This window comes from Hypanus sabinus, chromosome 14 (genome assembly GCF_030144855.1).
Source record: "Hypanus sabinus isolate sHypSab1 chromosome 14, sHypSab1.hap1, whole genome shotgun sequence".
Taxonomy (NCBI): Eukaryota; Metazoa; Chordata; class Chondrichthyes; order Myliobatiformes; family Dasyatidae; genus Hypanus; species Hypanus sabinus.
The window spans coordinates 76,459,986-76,485,770 of NC_082719.1; the positions used below are offsets into that span (position 1 = coordinate 76,459,986).

The 25,785-nt window shown below is 39.4% G+C and overlaps 1 protein-coding gene across 3 annotated transcripts in view; it reads right to left on the reverse strand.

Annotated features, from left to right (window-relative positions):
• The window catches only part of LOC132404887 (protein unc-13 homolog B-like), a 439,816-nt gene extending 417,723 nt beyond the window's left edge, over window positions 1–22,093 (reverse strand). For all 3 annotated transcript variants that reach the window (XM_059989454.1, XM_059989453.1, XM_059989452.1), the window contains exon 1: window positions 21,898–22,093. In XM_059989454.1, the coding sequence (XP_059845437.1) occupies window positions 21,898–21,919 (22 nt within the window). In that variant the 5' untranslated portion in view covers window positions 21,920–22,093. The remainder of the gene's footprint in view (window positions 1–21,897) is intronic.
• Window positions 22,094–25,785: the final 3,692 nt, after the last annotated feature.

The following is a 25,785-nucleotide window of genomic DNA, read 5'->3' on the forward strand; positions in this document are numbered from 1 at the left end:
AATCTCTTTGGATTTTCCTTAATCTCTGCTAAAGTTATTTCATGCTTTGTCTTTGCCCTCCTGATTTCCTTTCTAAGAACACTTCGACATTACTTACACTCATCCAAGGATTCACTGGATCTTCGCTGCTGTACTTAACCCATACCTCCTTTTTCCTGGACAGAGCCTCAGTACCTATTATCCACCATTTCCTGCTCCTACCAGCATTGTCTTTCACTCAAACAGGAGCATGCAGACCTTGAGCTCTCTCTTATCTCACTTTCAAAAGCCACCCAAGTGCCTATTTGCCCGCAAACAACACACACAAGCTCCTGTCAAATGCCATTAAAATTCATTTAGCCCTAACTTAAAATTTGAACCTGTGGACCAGTTCTGTCCTTTTCCATTAGCTATGTTAAAACTAATAGAACTACGGTGATTGAACCCAAAGTGCTCCCCCATTGTCATCTCAGTAACTTGCCATGTTCTACTGTATTACCAAAGAGGAAGTTGCACTCTCCCTAGTTAACACACTTAACAAATTCCAGTCCATCTAAGACCTTTACAGTATGACAATCCCAGTCTGTGTTCAGGAAGTTAAAAACACTGCTATAACAACTCTGTTCTTAGAACAACTCAGTGCAATCTCCCTGTATATTTGTCCTTCCAATACCCATTGACTAGTTTGGGTTTTTCTTCAGCCTTACTGGTTTGTGCATCAGATCATAATGAAGCTAATGGGCTAACAGAACAATTAATCCTTTTCAATTAATCTAAAGCATTGGTAAAAGAACTGGTTTTAAGGAATGTTGGTTAAAATTCAATCATTTTCTAGAAACTGCATGCTCTATTTTATCATTACTCTCCAAGTATCTCGAAACCTCATCATTAATAATAGACTCCAGCACTTTCCCAACCACACAGGTTAGGCTAACTAGCCTATAATTTCCTTTATTTTGCCTTCCTGCCTTCTTAAATAGTGGCGTGACATTTGCAATCTTCTAGTCCTCCGGGACCAATGTGCCTTTCTCCTTTCAAGTCACTAACTGGAATCTAGCCAGTTTGGGATTACATTTGTGATGTACTTAACGTAAAAGTGAAAACAAAATGGTACTGTAGAGAGAAACATTGCAAATGCCCTTTCATGAGACCTAGGAAATTTTTAAAAATCAAATCTAAGATATGCACTAAAACCAAGAGCCATATTGTCTACAGACTGCTTTTGTTGGCCAGAAGCCTTGCTTTGGTTCTCTGCAATGACTAAAATGCTGAATGCTGCAAAATGAAGGCACCATGACTGCTACCAACATCCATACAATCCAACACTAAGGGGGAGCTAACAATCCTCACAAAGCTGTGCCCACTACACCTGCTATTCTCAAGCATGAGAGAATTCAATGTGCTCAGGTATCATGAGATAGAGCAAGAATGTGACCTCTCCAACTCAGCAAAATAAATAATATATAGCATATTTCATTCCAAATAGAAAGATCCCACAACCAAATATCCATGGCCACAGTCAACCTGTCACCCTCTGGCAGAGTGGTCTTTGTAGCACAGCAAATGGTACAATATAATGAGGTCAACCCAACTGAAGTGAAGACACCCTCACATCTATTGCAAGCCAGAACTGGTGAAGTATGGCGTTACAGGATTTGGAGACAACCAGGGATTTTGTGGTGTTATCCAAATCACAGGTTGATGTTGGATGATACATTCAGTATACCTACTAGCATCATACAACCGAATGGCTTACTAAACAGTCAACCATATTGCTATCAGTAAGAAACAACACATAAGCTAAATCAAGAACACAAGACCGTAAGACATAGGAGAAAAATCAGGCCACTTGGCCCATTGAGTATTAGAATTCCTACATAATAAGGCCCAGATACGTTTCACCCCCACTACAATCTAGCAAATTTTAAAATTTCAGCTAAGCCAGTTATTTCATTGTCATTACCAGGACAAGACAGATAGAAGAGAGAAAATCTGCAGATGCTGGACATCCAAGCCATACACACAAAATGCTAGATTATAGATAGATACTTTAAATGATCCCAAAGGAAACCACAGTGTCACAATACCATTACAAGTGCACAGATATACAAATATTAGAAGAGAAATAAGAAAGAATTAAAAGAATAAGTTACCCAAAACAGTCTAAAGGGGTGGGGGGGGGGGGGGTCATCAATTCCCCGGCTAAAGGTCAACTCATTATAGAGCCTAATGGCTGATGGTAAGAAACAGGTAAGCAAGCTTTCTCAAAAATTAAACCTCACGTTACAAAATTGACTGAATTTAATTTCCCTAGATGCCACGCTATAATTCAAACTCACATCCCTTGATTGTTAGTCTAAGCCTCTGGATTACCAGGCAAACTTAATTACTGTGCCATGGTTTTTGAAAATCTAATATGTTATAGAACTCCAATAATGAACAAACAGTACCCAAGATTTTGAAAATTTAGAATAAAACATTAGTGGTTTTATCTTAAGGAAAAAAGTAATAGTTTTGAAAAGTATTGTTTGAATTTTACATTCAAGGAAAGCTTACAACAGGAGCCACAGAAGGCACCTGTGCACACACATTCAAAATCTTGCGAATCAGATGAATTCTGGGTCATATTTTAGAATAATATTTTAAATAATACAGCACAATCTAAAATATGGTGCAATAGCCTCTGCTCTGGGTCTGCGAAATGCTTATAATTAATACTATTTATCATTTTCATTAAGGATCTCTGTTGGTCAGGGTGAACAATGCACGTTGCATTCCAGCTACCTACGTGATATGCACGATACGGAGATATAGTACAATATGGAGAGCAAGCTGCTGTCCCTGTAGGAGGCACACCCTCTCCATGCAGCTGATGAATCCAAAGGAATGGCAGAGACCGATACATGTCACAGGAGTTGTCAGACAGCGTTGAGCTCAACAATGGATTGCCTAAGAGACTGCAGCTCTTTCTCTTGGGCTTTACTCCCAAAGCATTCCCCATGAGTGAGTAGAGCCACAAGAAAGCAGAGTTCTCCTTCTCCAAGAAAAACTGCAAATCACATCCCACCTTTACCTTCTCCCGTCAGTAGAAATGGTTCCGCAAGGCTTCATAGCTAAGCCATGTGTGAAGGCCAGGACTTGGTTGTCAGACTTCAGGTTTTTGACTTCAGGAGGGCATGGAGTGACCATTCCCCACTGAACATCAACGGCTCCTCAGTAGAGATCGTAAAGAGCACCAAATTTCTTGGTGTTCACCTGATGGAGAATCTCACCTGGTCCCTCAACACCAGCTCCATAGCAAAGAAAGCCCAGCAGCGTCTCTACTTTTTGTGAAGGCTGAGGGAAGTCCATCTCCCACCCCCCATCCTCATCACATAGCATCCTGAGCAGCTGCATCACTGCCTGGTTCGGAAATTGCACCATCTCGGATCGCAAGACCCTGCAGCGGATAGTGAGGCCAGCTGAGTAGATCATCGGGGTCTCTCTTACTGCCATCACGGACATTTACACTACACACTGCATCCGCAAAGGAAACAGCACTATTAAGGACCCCTTGCACCCCTCATACAATCTCCTTTCCCTCCTGCCATCTGGAAAAAAGCTCCGAAGCATTCGGGCTCTCACGACCAGACTATGTAACAGTTTCTTCCCCCAAGCTATCAGACTCCTCAATACCCGAAGCCTAGACTGACACCTTGCCCTACTGTCTTGTTTATTATTTATTGTAATGCCTGCACTGTTTTTGTGCACTATGTGCAGTCCAGTGTAGTTCTGTAGTCTAGTGCAGCTTTCTCTGTGTGCGTTTTTTTTTAATTACATAGTTCAGTCTAGTTTTTTGTACTGTGTTATGTAACATATTTGAAATGTCACAGAAGTGGTTGATAGCTCATCAAGTCACTCAACTCAGAAACAGACCTTCCAGCCCACCGTATGCACACCAGCTTCAAATATCCATCTACAACAGTGTACATTTGCACGTCTCCGCAACTTCTGCCATCTTCAATAGGATCCTACCACCAAACACTAACCCACCCCCCCCCCAACTCTCCACTTCCTGCAGGGATCACTCTCTCCATGATTCCATTGTCCATTCATCACCTTCCACTGATCTCCCTCCTAGTACTTATCTCTGCAAGTGGAACTAAATCTACACTTTCTCCCTCACCAGCATTCAGGGCCCCAGACAATTCTTCCAGATGAAACAACACTTCACTTGAGAGTTTGTAAGGATCATCTACTCTATCCAGTACTCCTAGTGTGGCCTCTACATCAGTGAGATCCATAGCAGAGCGGGGGACTGTTTTGTCCAGCACCTTTGCTCTGTATGCAACAAGCAGGCTTTCCTGGTGGCCAACCATTTTAATTTCACAGCTCATTCCCATTCCAACATGGCAGTCCATCATCTCACCTACTGCCACAATGAGGCTACACTCAGGTTTGAGAAACAACACCTCAGATTCCAGCTGGGTGGCCTCCATTCTGACAGCATGAATATGGACTTCCCAAACTTCCAGTAATTTCTCCCCTCCTGTTTCTCACATGGTGCGTTCTCTTCTTCTGTCAGATTCATTCTTCTTCAACCCTTTGCTTTTTCCACTTAATACCTTACAGCTTCTCACTTCATCTTCCCCTCCCCTACCTACCCACCTACCTTTACCTTCCCCTCCCTTCATTCGTGTTTTAGCTTCTTTTGCCCTTCCTTTCCTGGCCTGATAGAGGGCCTGGGCCTGAAATGTCGACCCTTTATTCTTTTCCATCTGACCTGCTAAGTTCCTCCAGCATTCTTGTGTGTTTCCCCCAACTACACCAGACCTGTTTTCCACATAAGAATCTCCATCCCCAACCTACACTACGGGCTATTAACAGTAGCTATTAACCCACCAAGCAGAACGCCTTTGGCATATGGTAAGAAATTAGGGTACCTACACGAAAATCCATATGGTCACAGAACGATCATCTTGCAACTAAGCTGGTAGTATCTCGCAAGGCAAGACACTACCTCCTACAGCCTCTGCCTCTCAAAATTCCTCTACTGCCTCAATGCTGAGCCACGTGTCCGAAGAGTCCAAATTATTTACTTTAAAAAAAAATCACAGTACATTCAAAGCAGATCAAGTCACCCAAATGCTCCAGAGGTTTCACTTTGTTGGCACCACAAATAAAACATAAAGCGAGGAGGGGGGATCGTTGCTTTGCTGCTGCTTACACGTGGGAGGAGGGAGCTGGGGGTGCTTTGCGGTTCTAACATTTAACTGTCATTCATTCTTTGGGAGCACTCTTCTGTATTCATGGATGGTTGAAGAAAAAGTATTTCAGGATGTATATTATATACATTTCTCTGACATTAAATGTACCTTTGAACGCACATTCAAGATAAATGTGCAAAGCAATGTTCTCACTATTCACAAAGGTAAGCTAGAGGTTCGAAGGTGATCAGAATACTTCCCAGTTCATCCCATTAAACCCATAAAGATAGTTACATATTTATGTACATTTCTATCACATTACAACATATAGATCAATTCTCCCACTATTTTTTTGTTTTGCCAAATGCTTTGAACACAATAAAGAAATATAATTAGAATGTTACTATTCATATCACATCAAATTTGACTTACATCTAAACAGAAAACGCTGGAAACACTGAGCAGGTCAGGAAGCAGGCGTGGAAAGTAAAACAACAGTTCACAGACCCAAGCTGAAGAAAGAAAAAGCAAGTCAATTTTAACTTGCAGAGAGACTGGGGAGAGATGGACAGGTCAAGGGAAATATCTCTGATCAAGCCAGAAATATGCTGTAAACAAGGCCATCAATTGAAAGATTAACATACAGTAAGAGCAAACATAAATGAGAGATTAGCTAGCCAATAAACCATAAAAGAAAAGACTATAAGATATAGGAGCAGAAATGGGCCATTTGGCCCAACAGGTCTGCTCTGCCTCTTCATCATGGCTGATCCATTTTCCCTCTCAGCCCCAATCTCTTGCCTTCTACCCATATCCCTTCATGCTTTGACTAATCAAGAATCTATCAACCTCTTCTTAAATATACCCAGTAACTTGACCCCCACAGCCACCTATGTCAATAAATGTCACAAATTAATCTTTCTCTGGCTGAAGAAATTCATCCTCATTTCAATTCTAAACAGACATCCCTCTATTCAGAGGCTGTGTCCTCTGGTCTTAACACTCCCCCACCACAGGAAATATTCTCTCCACATCCACTCTGTCGTGGCCTTTCAACATTCAATAGGTTTCAATGAGGTCACCCTTCATTCTTCAGAATTTCACTGAGTACAAGCACAGAGCTATCAAACACTCCTCATCTGACAAGCCTTTCAAGCCAGGAATCATTTTCGTGAACTTCCTTTGAACCCTCTCCAATGTCAGCATATCCTTTCTCAGATAAGGGACCCAAAACTGTTCACAATACTCCAAGTGAGGCCTCACCAATGCTATATAAAGCCTCAACGTTACATTCCTGCTTTTATATTCTAGTCCTCTTGAAATGAATGCTAGCATTGCATTTGCCTTCCTCACCACAGACTCAGCCTGCAAATTAACCTTGAGGGAATCCTGCATGAGGACTCCCAAGGCGTTTTGTGTCCTTTTTTTTTTAATTTCCTCTCCATTTAAAGAATAGTCTGTGCTTTTACTTCTTCCAGCAAAGTGCATGACCATACACTCCCCAACACTGCATTCCCTCTGCCACTTATTTGTCCAATCTCCTAATCTAAGTCCTTCTGAAGCCTCGCTACTTCCTCAAAATTACCTGCCCCTCTACCTATCTTTGTATCGTCTGCAAACAGGTTCACAAAGCCATCAATTCTGTCATCCAAGTCATTGGCATACAACTTAAAAAGAAACAGTCCCAACACAGACCCTGTGGAACACTGCTAGACATGAGCAGCCAACCAGAAAAGGCTTCTTTTCTTCCCACTCTTTGCCTCCTGCTAAGCAGTCACTACTTTATCCATGCTAATATCTTTCCTGTAATACCATGTGTTCTAAATCTGTTAAACAGCTTCATGTGTGGCACCTTGTCAAATTCCTTCTGAAAGTCCAAATACACAACATCCATCAATTCTCCTTTATCTCTCCTGTTCTGCTATTTCTTTAAAGAATACCAAAAGATTTGCAGGGCAATATTTTCCCTTGAGGAAACCATGCTGACGTTGGCCTACTTTATCATATGCCTCTGAATATCCTGAAACCACATCCTTAATAATCAACTGAAAAATTTTCCCAACCACTGAGGTCAGACTAACTGGCCTATAATATCCTGTCTCTTTCCTTTCTTGAAGAGTGGAGCGACATTTGCAATTATCCATTCTTCCAGAACCATGCCACAATCAATTGATACTTGCAAGATCATTATTAATGCCTCCACAATCTTTTCAGCCACCTCTTCCAGAACCCTGGGTTGTATATTGTCTGGCCCAGGTGATTTATCTACCTTCAGACCTTTCAGTTTCCCAGGAATCTTCTCCCTAATAATGGCAACTTCACACACTTCTTCTCCCTGACATACTTAAACTTCCAGCATAATGCTAGTGTCTTCCACAGCGACGACTGATACAAATTACTCATTCAATTTGTCCACCAGTTCCTTGTCCCCCATTATAACCTCTCCAGCATCATTTTCCAGTGGTCCAATATCCATTCTCACTTCGCTTTTACACTTTCTGCTACTTTTGGTAGACATTTTAATATTACTGGCTAGCTTACATTCATATTCCATCTTTTCCTTCTTAATGACTTTTAGCTTTTAAAACCATCCAATCCTCTAACTTCCCACTACTTTTTACTCTATTATATGCTCTCTCTTTGGCTTTTCTGTTTTGACTTCTCATCAGACACAGTTATGTCACTCTCCCTTGAGAATATTTCTTCCCCTTTGGGATGTATATATCCTGTGCCTTCAGAGTTGCTCCCTGAAATTACAGTCATTGCTGCTCTGCCATCATTCTTGCCAGTGTTCTTTTCCAATTAATTTTGTTCAGCTCCTCTTTCATGCCTCTGTAATTCCTTTTACTCCACTGTAATACAGATACTTAGTTTCTCCTTCTCAAATTGCAGGGTGAATTCTAACACAGTCCCTAAGGGTTCTTTTACCTTAAACTCTTTAATCAATTCCAGTTCAGTGCACAACACCCAGTCCAGAATAGCTGATCCTTTATTAGACTCAACCACAAGCTGCTCAAAAAGCAATTTCATATGTATTCCAGAAATCCCCTCTCTTGGGATCCAGCACCTACCTGATTTTCCCAATCTACCATCATATTGAAATCCCCCGTGATTATTGTAATATTACCTTTTTGGCTTGCATTTTCTATTTCCTTTCATCATTTGTATACCATATATTTACTCTCATCAATTTACGATCGCAGTTCCTTAGCTCTACTCTCAACAATTCAACACCTTCTGACTCTATGTCACCTCTTTCTAATAATCTGATTTCATTTTTTATAAATCAAAAGAACCATGCCAGCCCTCTACCTTCCTTTTCGACACAATGTGTAGGACTTTAAGCTCCCAGCTATTATCTTCTTTCAGACTCATTCCACCGAGATGTAACACTAAGCGTCATAGGAAGTCATTCCTACCTGTGGCCATCAAACTTTACAACTCCTCCCTCAGAGTGTCAGACACCCTGTGCCAATAGGCTGGTCCTGGACTTATTTCCACTTGGCATGATTAACTTATTATTTAATTATTTTTGGTTTTATATTGCTATATTTCTTCACTATTTTTGGTTGGTACAGCTGTAACGAAACCCAATTTCCCTCGGGATCAATAAAGTATGTCTGTCTGTCTGTCTGTCAGACATAATACAGTAATGTGCACAACGTCATACATGCCAATCTGTAACTGTGTTCCACGTTTATGTACCTTATTCCATATACCACGCTGTTACGTACTCGTCATACATGACAGTGGTGCCCTTGTCACGTGACTGGGGTTGAAACTATACTGGACTTGAGGTGATGGTCTTGTGATGGTGGAGTGACGTCATTTTCCCGCCAGTAGAGATCATGTGACAGGTTTTTGTTTTTTTTTTATTACAGGTTATAAAAGGTAGACCCCACCTTGTGAGGAGGGGCAGTTCGTGGCTGGATTTGCCAGGTTGACTTCATGCCACTGCATGTTTTAAGTGATGACACAGTTTAGTTGAAGGATGAAGTTTTTTTCTAATGCCTAAAGTTTAAAAGATCATTGCCAGCAGGTTCTTTACGATTCTGCTAGTTTGAGACAGTGGAGAGTGAAGATCGAAGTTCGGGTGTTAAAGATCGAGGAGAATCGCTTTCTACGGTGAAACGGGTTTCAACCTTTGTTTGATCCTGATACGGAAGGATTTCGTTGACTATCTTCGTGTTAATCCCTGGGTTTTACCAGAAAGGATTGAAGGTAGTGAGGAAGAAAAGGTCAGTGCCTTTAAGCCGTTTCATTTCGTAAATTCTTCGTGGGAAGTTCGATGTCGGGGATCAAAGCCAAGCAACGTGAAAGAGAATTTAAATCGTCTTGTAAAGTCTCTCCTTTTTTAAATGGACTGTGAGCATATCGAACTTTTGCCAATACCACTTTAAAGAACTGTTTTTGCAATATCGCTTTAAGAACTGTTTGGGCTGCCGCACCGCAGTTTGTTTCCGGTTACGTTAGTGTTTGTTTACTTTTGGGGGGGTTTGTTTTCTGTGTTTAATAAATGTGTTGTTTGTTATATAAAACCCATGCCGAACTCATGTATTTATTGTTGCCTGAATACGTAACATTAAATATGGGGGCTGCGTCTGGATTGGATCGTTTGAGTTTAAATGCTTGCTGACTTTTGAATCAGTGTTTTGGAAACGGGGTTTACTCAGTTCTTTTGTTTGGCTTGTGGTATTCGGCAGCAATGAATATTGATGAGTTTCTGAAGGCGAAAAAACTGAGATGTTTGAGTTAGCTAGTAGATTGCAACAAAGATATTTTGCAGACCACATCTAAGGCTGTTATACAGAGAAAAATCACGTCACACTATGTGGTCTCGGGTGTTTTTGATGATTCAGTTTTAGAGTTGTTTCCAATAAGTAATCTGGAGATGCAGTTGCAAATCGAACAAATGAAATTGGAGCGTTGTAAATTGGAGGCGGAACAAAAGCAGAGAGAATTTGCATATGCAATGGAGGAATTAAGGTCTGGGAATCAGTCTTCTGGTTCTAAAAAACTGTTTGTTGCTAGTCAAGAAATTAAATTGCTCCCTCCATTTAGTGAAACAGAAGTGGAAAGATATTTTCAACATTTTGAAACTATTGCTCGGTTGTCAGAGTGGCCGAAAGATAAATGGTCAGTGTTGTTACAGAGTGTAATTAAAGGCAAAGCACAACAAGTTTACACAGCTGTAACAGCTGCGCAAGCACTTGATTATGATATTGTAAAGATGCTTATCTTAAACGCATCATGAGTTGGTCCCAGAAGCTTATAGGGAAAGATTCAGAAATTTGAAAAAGTCTGTGGAAAAAACTTATGTGGAATTTGCCTATGATAAAGCTATGTGTTTTGAGAGATGGGTTTCTTCTAAAAAGGTAAATGGGGACTATGATACATTGAGAGGGCTGATTTTAATGGAGGAATTTAAAAGAAGCATTCCTGTTGAAGTAAGGACCTACTTAAATGAGAAGGATACTGATAAATTGCAGGACTGTGCTAGATTAGCTGATGAGTATGTTTTAATCCATAAGAATAAATTTCCTCAGGGCAGAAATTTTAAGAGGAAAAATAACATGGAGATTCAAGGTAAATCAGAAATTAAATCAGAGGTTAATGAGAAAGGAAAGCCTGTGAAGGAAAGACAGTTTGGTCTTATTTGTAACTATTGTAAGAAGCCTGGCCATGTAATAGCTAACTGTTTCAAATTGAAAAAGAAAGAGAAGGAAGCAGTTCCAGATGCTTGTGTGCAACATACTGAAGCACCTGTAAAGTTACAGGGTTTGATAAACACAAATGAGGCTTTGTTAGAGCCTGACCAAGTTAGAAAGGGATATCATCATTTTATAACTGAAGGGTTTGTATCCTTGAAAGAAGGACCTACTCTGGTGCCAATAAGAATCCTTAAGGATACTGGTGCTTCTCAATCACTGATGTTAGACAGTGTGTTGAAGTTTAATGAAGAGTCTGATACTGGTGAGGTAAATTACATAAGAGGTGTTGGAAGTGATTTTATGCCTGTACATTTACATAAAGTAAAGTTAAAGTCAGGGTTAGTTACAGGATTTGTTAAAGTAGGATTACAGCATAGCTTACCTGTGAAGGGTATTTCTTTATTGTTAGGTAATGACTTGTCAGGTGGACAAGTTTTTCCTGAAGTGCACTTGACAATGGAGTCAGAGGAACCAGAGTTGAATTCTAACTCAGATTCTTCCTGTGTTGTGACTAGAGCTATGGCTAAAAAGATTGATGCGCAGAATGAGGTTGTTACTCAGGACTGTTCAACTCAGGATTCGAGTTTTGAGGATGTGTCAGAGACTTTCTTATCTTCGTCGTTTGAACAAGATTCTGGGAGTAAGTCTGACTATAAAGATTTATCTTTGTCTCGGAAGGAGATGATAGCAGGGCAGAATAGAGACTCTGAGATTATAAAATTAAGAGAGCAGGCTTTACTAGATAGTGAAATTGAGAAGGTGCCAGTAGGATATTACTTGGAAAAAGGAGTGTTGATGAGGAAGTGGAGATCGCCTACAATTCCTGCAAGTGAGGAATGGAATGTTGTTTACCAGGTAGTTGTTCCAAAAGTTTATCGAAATGAGATTTTGACTTTAGCTCATAGTGTGCCTTTAGGTGGACATCAAGGGGTAAGGAAAACTGTGGACAAGATTTTAAAACATTTTTACTGGCCTGGTCTAAGAAATGATGTGGCGATGTTTTGTAAAACGTGCCATACTTGTCAAATTGTGGGTAAACCAAATCAGGTTACACCAGTAGCTCCATTACAACCTATCCCATCATTTGGTGAACCATTTTCTAAAGTTATTGTAGATTGTGTTGGTCCATTACCAAAGACAAAAACTGGTTATCAGTATTTGTTGACTATCATGTGTACTTCGTCTAGGTTTCCAGAGGCAGTACCACTTAGGAATATAAAAGCTAGAACTGTGACAAAGGCCCTTATAAATTTTTTTACTTATTTTGGATTACCTAAGGAGATACAAACTGATCAAGGCAGTAATTTTATATCTGGATTGTTTCAACAGGTAGTTTATAAATTGGGAGTTAAGCAAATCACTTCGTCTGCATACCATCCAGAATCGCAGGGTGCCTTGGAGAGGTTTCATTCTACCCTCAAGAATATGATTAGGACATTTTGTGTGGAAAATGAAAGTGACTGGAATGAGGGTATAAACTTACTTTTATTTGCAGTAAGGGAATCGGTACAGGAATCTTTAGGTTTTAGTCCATTTGAACTTGTGTTTGGGCATAGAGTTAGAGGACCTTTAGCTTTATTGAAAGAACAGTGGGTTAGTAAGGAAGTACACACTAATTTGTTGGACTATGTTTTGAAATTTAAGGACAGGTTACATAAAGACTGTAGCTTAGCTAAGGAAAATTTAAAGTTGGCTCAGGAGAAAATGAAGACTTGGTATGATAAAGAAACTAGGGGGAGGATGTTTAAGCCTGGAGATAAGGTGTTGGTTCTTTTCCCAGTGCAGACAAATCCTTTACAAGCTAGATTTCATGGTCCTTATGAAATTGTGTCTAAAATCAATGATATGGATTATGTGATAAGAACTCCAGATCGTAGAAGGTCAACACAACTTTGCCATATAAATATGATAAAACCATATTTTGAGAAACAATCTGATACTGTGACTGTAGTGGTTAGTGAGAATGAGTTTGATTTAACTAGGAACATGATAGATGATTCATCTGACTTTCATTCTAAATCCAACATTGTTTCTGTTAGGTTACCAAATTCAACCATTCTGGAAAATATTGATGAAAAATTCGCACATTTATAGTTAGAGCAGAGACAACAAATGAAGGAGTTAATTTTTAAATATAAGGAGTTGTTTCCAGATGTTCCAAGAAGGACTACTATAGCTTCACATGATGTAGATGTTGGAGATGCCAAACCTATTAAACAACATCCATATAGGATGAACATGGAAAAATGTGAACTTGCTGAGAAAGAAATTGAATATATGTTAGAGAATAATATCATTCGACATTCTAACTCGAATTGGAGTTCGCCATGTGTTATGGTGCCAAAACCATATGGTAGTATTAGGTTTTGTACGGATTATAGGAAGGTGAATGCTGTAACGAAAACAGATGCATATCCAATTCCTAGAGTAGATGATTGTATAGATAAAGTTGGAAAAGCAAAGTTCCTTACAAAGATTGATTTATTGAAAGGGTATTGGTGTGTTCCATTAACGGACAGAGGTAGAGAGATTTCTGCATTTGTAACTCCATCTGGGTTATATGAGTATAATGATCTTCCATTTGGGATGAAGAATGCCCCAGGTACTTTCCAAAGGATGATTAACTTTGTGATTCAGGGATTGAAAGATACTGATGATTATATTGATGATTTAGTGACAGGAAATGATACTTGGGAAGCACACATTATTGCGATGGAGAAATTGTTTGAAAGGCTTTCAAAAGCTAACTTAACTATTAATTTAGCTAAGAGTGAATTTGGACATGCCACTGTGACTTACCTTGGTTATGTTGTGGGTCAAGGTAAGGTAGCTCCTGTTCAGGCAAAAGTTCAGGCAATTTTAGAGATTCCCACTCCAACGGGGAAAAAGACTCTCAGAAGGTTTTTGGGAATGGTAGGATATTATCGGAAATTTTGTAAGAATTTTGCTAATGTTGCCCTTCCATTAACTAACCTTCTGCAGAAGAATAAGAAGTTTGTATGGACGGTGCCTTGTCAAGAAGCATTTGAAAAATTGAAAACAATGATATGTCAACAACCTGTGCTTAAGGCACCTGACTTTGAAAAATCTTTTCCATTGACTGTGGATGCTAGTGATGAGGAGGCAGGAGCAGTATTAATGCAAGGGAATGAGGGTGATGAGGCTGATCATCCAGTAGCTTACTTTTCTAAGAAATTTAATAAGCATCAAAGAAACTATTCGACAATAGAGAAAGAATTGTTATCTCTTGTTTTAGCTTTGGAATATTTTGAGGTATATGTTGGTACAACTCAAAAACCACTTATTGTTTACACTGATCATAATCCGTTAGTTTTTCTGAGTAAGATGAAAAACAAAAACAGAAGATTATTAAATTGGAGTTTGATGTTACAAGAGTACAATATTGTGATAACATATTAAAGGTGAAGATAATGTGGTTGCTGATTGTCTATCTCGATGTTGAATGTACACTGTAATTTTTTTTATGGAGTGGTTTTTTTTCAATTGTAACACTCCTACTGTATTGTGAGTTATAAGCTGTTATATGATGGTGTGGTGTATTGTATATGTTATAAAATTTACACCTTTGTTTTTCTTGAAAGCAATTGTTAAAAATTTTTGTTCTTGTCAGATCAAATTTTTTTTTTGGAGGGAGGTGTTACGTACTCGTGACACATGACAGTGGTGCCCTTGTCACGTGACTGGGGTTGAAGCTATACTGGACTTGAGGTGATGGTCTTGTGATGGTAGAGTGACGTCATTTTCCCGCCAGTAGAGATCATGTGTCAGGTTTTTTTTTACAGGTTATAAAAGGTAGACCCCACCTTGTGAGGAGGGGCAGTTCGTGGCTGGATTTGCCAGGTTGACTTCATGCCACTGCGTGTTTTAAGCGATGACGCAGTTTAGTTGAAGGATGAAGTTTTTATCTAATGCCTAAAGTTTAAAAGGTCATTGCCAGCAGGTTCTTTACGATTCTGCTAGTTCGAGACAGTGGAGAGTGAAGATCGACGTTCGGGTGTTAAAGATCGAGGAGAATCGCTTTCTACGGTGAAACGGGTTTCAACCTTTGTTTGATCCTTATACGGAAGGATTTTGTTGACTATCTTCGTGTTAATCCCTGGGTTTTACCAGAAAGGATTGAAGGTGGTGAGGAAGGAAAGGTCAGTGCCTTTAAGCCGTTTCGTTTCGTAAATTCTTCGTGGGAAGTTCGACGTCGGGGATCAAAGCCAAGCGACGTGAAAGAGAATTTAAATCGTCTTGTAAAGTCTCTCCTTTTTTAAATGGACTGTGAGCATATCGAACTTTTGCCAATACCACTTTAAAGAACTGTTTTTGCAATATCGCTTTAAGAACTGTTTGGGCTGCCGCACCGCAGTTTGTTTCCGGTTACGTTAGTGTTTGTTTACTTTTGGGGGGGTTTGTTTTCTGTGTTTAATAAATGTGTTGTTTGTTATATAAAACCCATGCCGAACTCATGTATTTATTGTTGCCTGAATACGTAACAACACACATTCAAATATAACACATTCAGTCCCGTTTCATCCTTTTTGATTTTGTCCACCTTTTACAATGCAACTCATCTGATTGACTGCAATCTTCTCCTTTCATCAGCCTCTCCTTGCTGAATATGAAACTTGAAAAATTCAGAGCTTTTGGACAGAAAAGCTGAGCCATCTCAATTCATTCTCTGACCAATACAAACACTCAAAGCAACACCTCGTCTTTGTTGTAACACCGTATAACATTCCCTACTCCACATCAACTTTTTCCAATAATGTCAGATAACTCACTTTCTCTGTCCATATCAGAAATAGCCTGACCATCTGTGATACAGGCTTGATTTCTTCTCTCTTCACTAGCACAGCATAACTATCTGGACATGCCCTGTAACTTTGCCTTTCGAAACTTTTGTGCTTTTCTTTCTGTCCTCACTCCCCAATTGCCAAGTCAGAGCAGTTATGTTCTCTTTTCAGATTCTCTCTCACACAAGAAAAACATTGCCTCCATTAACCCATATATTGGATGCCTTAGTTTTAACTTTTTGTCCCACAGTAATTCTGGCCTTATCCTATCACAGATAATCCTTTTGACTTTTCCAACACACCCCACCCCTCTGCAAATCTAAATTAGCTTGCTTTTTCTCTTTCCAGTTCTGATTAAGGGTCTTCATCCTGAAAGTTCAGCTGAGCTTCTCTTTTCACAAATGCTGCCTGACTTACTGAGGAATTCCAGATTTTTTTTGTTTTGCCATTCAGAATTTTCAACATCTTTTTTCCCCATCTGATGTGGCATATTTGTACTTCTCACTTTTGAGGCATGGTTCTGCAAATGAAAAGGAAGTTTTCACTTTTCATGCCCTGGTCTACACAGAAAGTAACATGTCTTCATTGGATACTGGAGAGAGCAGACAAATGCTGTTGCTGTCCACACAAACACATCCCTACAGGAGTAAAAAATACCCTAACATTGATCTCCAAAGGTAATATCTTTATTTCTTTCCACAGACATGAAAACACAGCTTAATGTCCTTGTCACTGTGCAAGTTTGAAATCCGGTTATCATTTTAAGATTAGAAAAGTTAAAAAGGTGCTTCAAATATGAAACAAAAACAATAATAGAGTACTCAGCAAATCAGTCAGCATCTTAGTATTTCAGATGGAAATTCAGTAGGTGGACCATTGACCCAAAATATTAACGGTTTCTCTCTCAAAGCGCTGTCTGATTCACTGAGTGTACCCTGTGCTTTCTGATTTTTTTTTAAAATCACATATCAACCTAAACTAATTTTACCTATTGAATTTAACCTGATATACCTGCAAGACATTTTTTTAAAGAAAGAAAGGAAACCTTTCATTCAATTTCTTAATAGTTCTATTGTTCAAAAGGTGATTTAAGTGACAGTTTTTTTTAAATGAGTTAAATTATTTTAATAGACGATTAGAGACTCTAGCAAATTGCTTAGATGATAACAAGCACCCCCATAGGCTTCACCAGCGCTGCACTTGGACCCACTGGTAAGAAGTCTGCTGAACCACTACCAAGGTGAGCTACTGCTCTGTTTTCTATATTCCAAAATCTAAGCATTTCAACAGCCACCTGGGGTAGCATCCAACAGCTTTGACAAGATGGAAAACTTGCAGCTAGAGAGGAAACCCAACTGTGAATATCAGCCACAGCTGTGAATCCAATCTGGTTGAGAATAAAGTATGCAGTGTTAGAAAGGAAGAACCAATTCCAAAATTTCCATAACCGTACATTTAAGGAGCTTACGTCACTATTTCTAAAATTCAATACGCAGGCATTAAAACGTGTTAGGAAGCAACATCCCGTATCATTCCTGTATTAATTTTAAAAAGTATTTTCTTAATTGATTCAATAAAGTCAATACAAAAGATGCCATTTCTATTTTAATGCAAAATGCACATCAAGGTGTTAAACTATATTTAATATAGTTTAGTATCTTGATGTTAATGAAATTCAGTGCACAATATTGCTTAACTGACTCTATACAGTAGAGCATTATACAACTGACTCTAGAGCATTTACTAATCACCGAAGTACATTGTATAAATTGCTATAAAAATGCTATTAGAATAGATAAATCAATTACCTATGATCCTGTTAGTATGTATCATTAGTACCATGAGGACACATTTTAATAACACAACTTGTACTTATTCTGTATGTTTCAATGACACTAGTTCTACCTTCCAAATTTATAATCGCAAAACTATGACAATTTTTAAACAAAGAATTTTGACAATCTTTATAAAAGTAGTTTCAGAAATCCACCATGCTTGCTCTTAAGAACTATTGAATCAATTCTGCTCTCCAGCACATTCCCTGTATCCCTGCAAAAACTTACATTTCAATGTTTTAAACTTTTTTTAAAACTTGCTATTAGATCTGCTTTCATACACTCACTGTGCATGCCAGATTATGCACTTATTCCAAAAAACAGATCCACTATTCCTGTTTCCTGATTGGGCTGGAAACAGACTGATCAAAATAAAAAAGCGTTCTTATGCCCATTTCAGTAATTTTCCCTTTTTTATTTTCCCACACGACAAATAATTCAAGTCCACCATTACTATTTCTCTAAATTCTTAAACCTTTCTGCAAATTACTCCTCTATGCCTTCTCAGTATTTTGTGGCTAATAATGTACAGTTAGCAGTATGACAGTTCCTCTACTATTCTGTGATTCCACCCAGATTCTCCTTCAAATAAATTATCTCATTCTCGCATAGTATATTTGATAACAAAAGGTAGGTTCATCCTCTTCCCCATCGTTTCTAAATATAAAGCAACACACACACAAAATCCTGGATGAACTCAGCAGGCCAGGCAGCATCTATGGAAATGAATAAACAGTCGACGTTTCCAACTGAGACCCTTCTTCAGGATTTCCAGCATCTCACTTGTATTTATATTGTCTGAATATGTGTAGCTTCCCCACTCTTCTTTTCATTTTTGTCAAGCCTATATTGTTGCTAATATGTAATTATCTTATGAGGAGGCCCGTGTCTGCGACTCACCTGCAATATTTACTAATTATTTATTTAAACACATACATCTCACACTTGTCTGTGATTAAATTTAATTTGCCCCTGCTCTGCCCAACTGAACAATGTAGCTATTTTTTCTTTGCAACTCTCTTTACTGTCCACTATCCCTATTGTTTACAGTTCCCATCTCCCACACTTCCTTACTGTCTACTATCCCTATTGTTTACAGTTTCCATCTCCCACACTTCCTTACTGTCCACTATCCCTATTGTTTACAGTTCCAGTCTTCCCACACTTCCTTACTGTCTACTATCCTTATTGTTTACAGTTCCCATCTCCCCCACACTTCCTTACCGTCTACAATCCCTATTGTTTACAGTTCCCATCTCCCACACTTCCTTTCTGTCCACTATCCCTATTGTTTACAGTTCCGATCTCCCACACTCCCTTATTGTCCACTATCCCTATTGTTTACAGTTCCGATCTCCCTCACACTTCCTTACTGTCCACTATCTCTGCTGCTTACAGTTCCGATCTCCACACACTTCCTTATTGTCTACTATCCCTATTGCTTTCAGTTCCAATCTCCCCACTACAGGAAAGACATTTGTATATTAGAATATGTGCAAAAGGAATTCACCGAACATGTCGGCCAGACCATTTAAGTATGGCAAACATATACACTTTCCTTTATGCCATTCAAAGATAATGGCTGAGGGAACAGATAAGCCAATTCATCCTAAAACTGTATTCAAATTGTCCATTAGCCAAATCCCCTTCCAATTTCAGCACGACAGAAAGCTCAAATTGCTAACCAGTGGTAATCAAACAGTTGATATTAGGTCATCTTCACTCCTATAATATGCCAGAACAGAAAGACATATTATATTAAATGTGATCTTCTGCATCTGAGTAGTAAAGTACAAAATCAGGAACCCATTTTTCTAAGAACTGAGAGGACTATAGCATATTTCATTAGCTTCCCTTACAAATACAATGTCTTTATCAGTAATTCCATTTAATGACACTGTCTCATTTTGCATTGTAACTGTCACAGCTTTCAGTCTTTACATTCTAACCTGAATATTTTATCTTTTATTCTCAATCATGAAGTCTAGGTCTGCAACAATACCCAACTTCATCTTCTGTTTGTATATTAGCCCATAGAAAACTGTTTTTGCCTTGTTGCCTGCAGTCTCAAACATTTCTTTTACTGTGAAAGTTTCTAACACACTGCTGTCTATGACCTTTTCTGTATAGTCTTGGGTGCCTAACAGTTCCACTCTCACAGACATTTCTGGTCACCTATTTTAACAACTGGATATGCTTAAAGCACAATCTTCCATACAACTAAAATACCTGTGACGCTTCCATTCAAGCATTCCATTTTGTGACTCTGACCTGGGTTTGTTCCCTTCAGGGCTCAACCATCGTCTATTCTACTTAGCCCATCTATGAGCCACTTTCTAGAATTAACTCCACAAGTAGCTCTATTCTCCACTACTTAAGAGAATTCTTAAAATCCAGCCCTTTAATTATAGCTTTTAGATAGATGTTTCTTCTCTTCTTTGGCCTATGTCTTTTACACTTAAGGGCCGAAATTTAAATACGTGACATCAATTATCACCAGAACTTACAGCACAACCAAAATTCAATTAATGGGAAGAAGAAGAAGACTTCCCTTCAGAGTTTGGGTCACAATCCTACCAAGACAGACTGTTAACATTCTGGATTAGCCTTCCGCAGCACTTTCACATAATTGCTTATCCGGAGATCTGCGCCTCAATCTCTCACTCCAATAACCAGAGAAATCGTTCTTAGCACTGTGACACTTAACATTACACTGAATTGCCACTATAAAGCTGGTGGAATGCAAGATCAGCTTTTTTCTAGTTTTTTTGTTAGTTGTGAGACAAACAATAGTTATGCCGATTTTATGAATACGATGCTAACAAATCCACCAGCTTTATAACCGCACCGTAACGCTTACGAATTAGTGCAAGAAATGGGGTGCGTGCGAAAACAAAAATCACTAAATTCTTTCTCGATTAAAATTCTTCAGATAACGATCAGCAGACACAAATATAACCACAAAATTTTAATGGTGTAGGGGGATAGCATAATCCCCGCACTTTCGAAATTACTTTCCTTTAAATCAGGGGTTAGTCAATCTTAAGCTCCCTCGTTAAGACAAAACGGCAAAATCCGGGGGAGGGTCGCCGACATTGTTCACCATCTGGAGCTGGTGACAGAAGTGACAAATACCTCCCACTCTTTCAGATTTCTGGAGTACGTATCTAACGTCCATTAATATTTGCAAAATACGTAGCCTTTAACCTCAATATTATACTCTTGGAAAATCGGATTTTATAAGATGGGATTTCTGCAGTGAACTTTGAATAAATAGAATATTATTTAAAGTGTAATGTCACAGAAAATGCAAATTAAGTATTTAGAGTGGTAGGCATTATAGTAAGACGGTGAATAAAACCGCCCTAAAATATGAGATGTACCTGCTCCTCATCATCGATCGAGTTCATTCGTTCAAAGTTAAAGCAACTCCTAATTGTGCTGTTTTAAACAAATCTGACACCTATGATAGAAGTCGGTAAAGTGCCGAATAACCGGGATCACACTCAATATTTCGAGTGATAACGTTGATCACGAGTTTCTACCTACAAAGTTATCAGCAAAGTTATCAACGTTTACAAACGACCAAAGCAAAGAGACCCAAAGCTCCGTGCAGGGTGTCTAAAGCACGCAGTAAATATTTTAATTAGTATTAAAAAGTTCATAAATGTCAAACGATAGTCGGAGTACTCAGCCGGTATCATTAGAGCGAGACTCGACTGCGCTGTCTACCAGCTCCACAAACGATTTTACTATATCAACAAACCAAAATAAAAATACATTTTATACCACGTTACAGAATATTGCATCCATTGACCTGCAGTGACAGCCGCCCTCCATGGGAGGCTTTAAACCGATTACCATATCATGGGAACAGAATTAATCATTGCACTTGTCGGTGAAAGCGGGCGAGCTTTAGTATTTTACCACAGCGTATCCATAATACTTCTTGAAAACTAAAATCAAAATGATTATTTTACAGATTTCAACTGTGAAGCGAAAAGTTCCGTGGATGACACAGTATTTAGCATTTTAATCATTCCCGATACGTGAAAAGCCGGAGTGGAGCGACAGTAACTGTGAGAATGGGCAAATTTCCGCGAAACCTGCAACAAGTTATCCAACTGTCACATTCAATGCCGCCGATGAGAAAAAAATAGTTAATTACAAACCAGTAATGATTGCGAAAGAGGTTCTTCAAACCAGCAACAAGTCTGCTTACTTATTCAACCAGATTAGGGATATGAAGACATTTTCAGTCCTATCACTGGGATCGGGATATGTGCAGCCGGTGACTTTGAATGAAGTGATGGCACAGTGGGCAACAACCTTTGCCCCAGGCCTCTCAGCCCCCACTCTTAACACACCCCTTAGCAACACTCACCTCTCACACAAAGTAGAGACATAGTGCAGCAAAGTCCGCTTCACTACCCAACGCCGCCGCTGAAAATATCAAATATGGTTTTATTGGCCTTCGGGACGTGCTCGCTCTGTGCCGAACCTCACCACTGACATCTGGAAGGAACTCTGACTCGCTCGACGCGACCACTGACAACCCAACGCCATGTTGATTAGTCCGTTTGTTCCACAGGCGGAAGTACCGTGTCTGCGGGGAGGGGGCGGGAGAGCAAGCAGCTTCCAACCAATGGTGCAGCGCCATTCTATGATCGACGCTGATTCATCACGCCCTATCTGTCCAGTGAACCAATTGAACAGGAGCGTGGGTGGGGAGGAGGCGGGGCTTAAGGTCCGCTCAGAGGGTGATTATACTGTCAGGTGAGTGACGTAAATAGAACTCAAACCTTCCTTGTTGCGAATATTCTCAGCTACAGGTAAACCATCGCTCCACGTCATTCCAGAGACCAGATCCCCAACCTTGATTCAAGTTATTAAAGATCCTAACAACACGAAGCAGATACAGAATCCAGCTAGGTCAGAGCTGGCCTTATTTTTGTAAGAAGGTTTAATTGTGCTGTAAATCCCTTTGGAGCTTTTAAGCTGCAAATTGAGTTTCGTGAATTTAGAATTATACATCCTTCAGTCACTACGTTGCAACTTTACTCGTATTGGGCAATTAATCTTTAGAAATCAACATTGCGACGCTAAAATAAATAACTTCAATTAAGTGTTTCGGTCGCTTTAGGAACAGCCGTGCAATGTAAAGACCACATGTACTGAGTCATTAAATAGTGTATTTTGACTTATCGTAAATCCGAACATGTAATTTATATGTGCTTAACCACCGAGTTTCCACACCTGGCATTATTCTTATAGACTAGGTATTTAACATTTGAACTTATCGACGTTATTTCAGGGGAATTTTCCTTTTGCCTTTTGATTCATAAACAAATCTCTCCGACCTAATCATTGATGTTATATTACGTCAGAGGTGTACTCAGTTCCGATTGATTTTGAAAACTTCGTAACCATAAGACTTAGAAACAGAATTAGGCCATTTGACCCGTCGAGCCTACCCCGCCATTCAATCATGGCTCATCCCTTTCCCCTCCTCAGCCCCATTCCCCGGCCTTGTCTAATTATAGTTCCATTTTTATTTTACAGGATTATAAGGCTTCACTTGTTGTCAGTATTCCCATTTAATTTTATCTAAGAACTGCATACTTTTAATCGTATTTTATATGAATATAGTAAATATTTACAAGCCTGATTATTTTTAATACATTCATGATTTATCGCCGCAATAAAACGTATCAAATTTAGCCACAGCACGCACTGCTAAAATGTTCTTGGTCTGAGACTTTCCGCAAAGGTTGACTGACCAGCATCCTTTTGTTTCCATTTCATATTTGCAATATTCGCTGTGTTTTACTATTGTTGAGGCTACAGACATGGCTATTTTAAATTATTAAGTGACTCGACCCACAAGCGTGCGGCAGTGGTACGAGAGAGTGTGAATGTTGAAGTGATGGTTGAAGATAAGTAATCTCTTTACGGAGTTCATGCAACTTTACCCATGATTATTATGCAGTACATGTCTGTTGTGTATGTAACAGACAAGTCCTAGAACTTCCTTGCACTTGAACAGCAGGATGAAAAACTGCGGATACTGGACATGTGAAAATGCTGGAAAGACAAGTAAACCCGAGCAGTATCTGTGGGGAGGAAGTCTGGTGTTTCCTTGCCTACAGGGGGTGTTCCGTGGTAGCAGAATTTTCTGATTTTCTTCCTCACGTTTTAGTTTGACACTTTGTTTCTGGATTGAAGGTAAAGCTAATTAAGTCCAATTAAGTCTAGTCCTCGGCTAGTCATGGAACTGAAGAACTACCGTAATTAACCACATATTCATAATAGCGGTTGTTGTAATTTAACTACCTCGACAGTTAAGGAGGGAGTTTATAAATGAGTCGATCTCTTTTGAAAATATAGCGTTAATCGTACAAAGAAATGTCCATCGGCTGGTTTCAATGGATTTGAAGGTTAACGCTGATATTCCACCCATGGGACAATTTCTAATCAGTTGGCGCCTGCGAGTCGTTTACTGTAGTTTCGGACTGCCATTTGAAGAAATAGAAATGTAATACAACTTCTCAAAGATTACTGTACCATTATCATTGCTTATATTTCTCATCCAGCCAAACAGAAGCCTCGAGTATAATTCCACCAGTCTCACTGTCAATTCTCCCAGAAATATTCGGGATTCCCTCCCTGTAATGTCTCTCCACAACCTTTCCACCCCACCCCCCACCAACCGCACCCCCGTGCGCTTAACAAACAGATCGGACGAAGACATATTTTATAAGATCTTCATAAACACACCAATATAGCATAAATAAATAAATTTCTCTCTATGGAGGCGCACGCAAATGTGATATTTATTAGTCCCCTAATCATATTTTATTCTGAATACAAAGGTTTTACAACAGGAAAAAAATGCTTATGTTGCGTCTGTCCACCGAGGTCGTACTCCTGATAAAACATTCAGAACACTTATAACTTCTTTTTTCAGATTTAAAAACTCTGCTACGTTACAATCATAGCAAATGACTAACTTTAGTTAGTTTAGTTAAGTATCATAAAAAAAACTTCAAAAATAATAGCTTAAAGGTAATACTGTAGCGTCCTCTGTTCACATTGCTCGGGGAATGGTGCCATCTGCCGCGTGTGCGAGTAATTTTTTTTATAAGGTACAACTTAGAGCTGCTCTACCTACCCACAAAAACAAGTTGCTAGTCTGATTATATGCTTTTAATACAGCAAAGGAGCTAGCCATTATTCATGGCTGTCCTTGATCTGCCTAGGTAATGCTTGGGTCAGAGTGTAACTGAAAGAATGTACTCCTTAGCAACCTGCGTAAAATGCTGGAGGAATGAATAAACCACCAATGTTTCTGGCCATAACCCTTTTCAGGACTGAGAAGGAAGGGGGAAGACGCCAGGGAGGGTGGAGGAGGTAAGCTGGAATGTGATAGGTGAAACCTACACCTATGGCATTTGATTGCTTCTGGATATCATCTAATTGAACTTAAAAATGGGTTGATGTACTTCTGTCTGAAAACATAAGCAACTTTTTTTTTTACGATTTGAAAACTGCTGGTAAGTCCAGCACTTGTGTTTTGGCCTATAGAACAACCTAAAGAGTAGATGGTGATCTGTCTTCTCGAGCCACTGCAATCCTTCAGGTGAAGATAGGCCCGTTAAGCAGTTAACGAGGACTTTCAATACATTCCCAGGTCACAATGGGCAATATGCAGGTATTCCCATTCATCTGCTGCCCTTGTCTTGATAAAACAGGTTGTGTATTTGGTGTGCTGAACAACCAGATGGCAGACACTACAGCCACAGTATGCCAGTGGTGGAGGAAATTAATATTTAAAATGGCTGTTGGTGTGCCATTCAAACAGGCTGCTTTGTCTTGGATGATGTTGCATTACCTGAGAGCACATGGAGCAGCACCAATACAGACGTGTTGAGAGTATCCCATTGTAACCTCAATATGCCTTGTAGATGGGGAAAAGGCTATGGGATCATTCAGTTCACAATACATAGCCTCTGACCTGCTCATGGAACCATTCTAGTCCAAGGCAATCTACCAAGTGCGTTGGTGGTGGTGGAGTCAGTTGTAGTAATTCTGTTGAAAGCCAAGGTCAGTTGGAGACCTTATGATAAATGTAAGGTCACTGACGAAGCAGTTGAAGGTGAATGATTCTTGATCATTGCCTGAAGAAGCTTCTGCAGTGATGTCCTTAATCTGGAATGATTGAGCTCCAATGCCTACTATCTTCCTTTGTGCAAAGCGTAACTGCAACCACCCC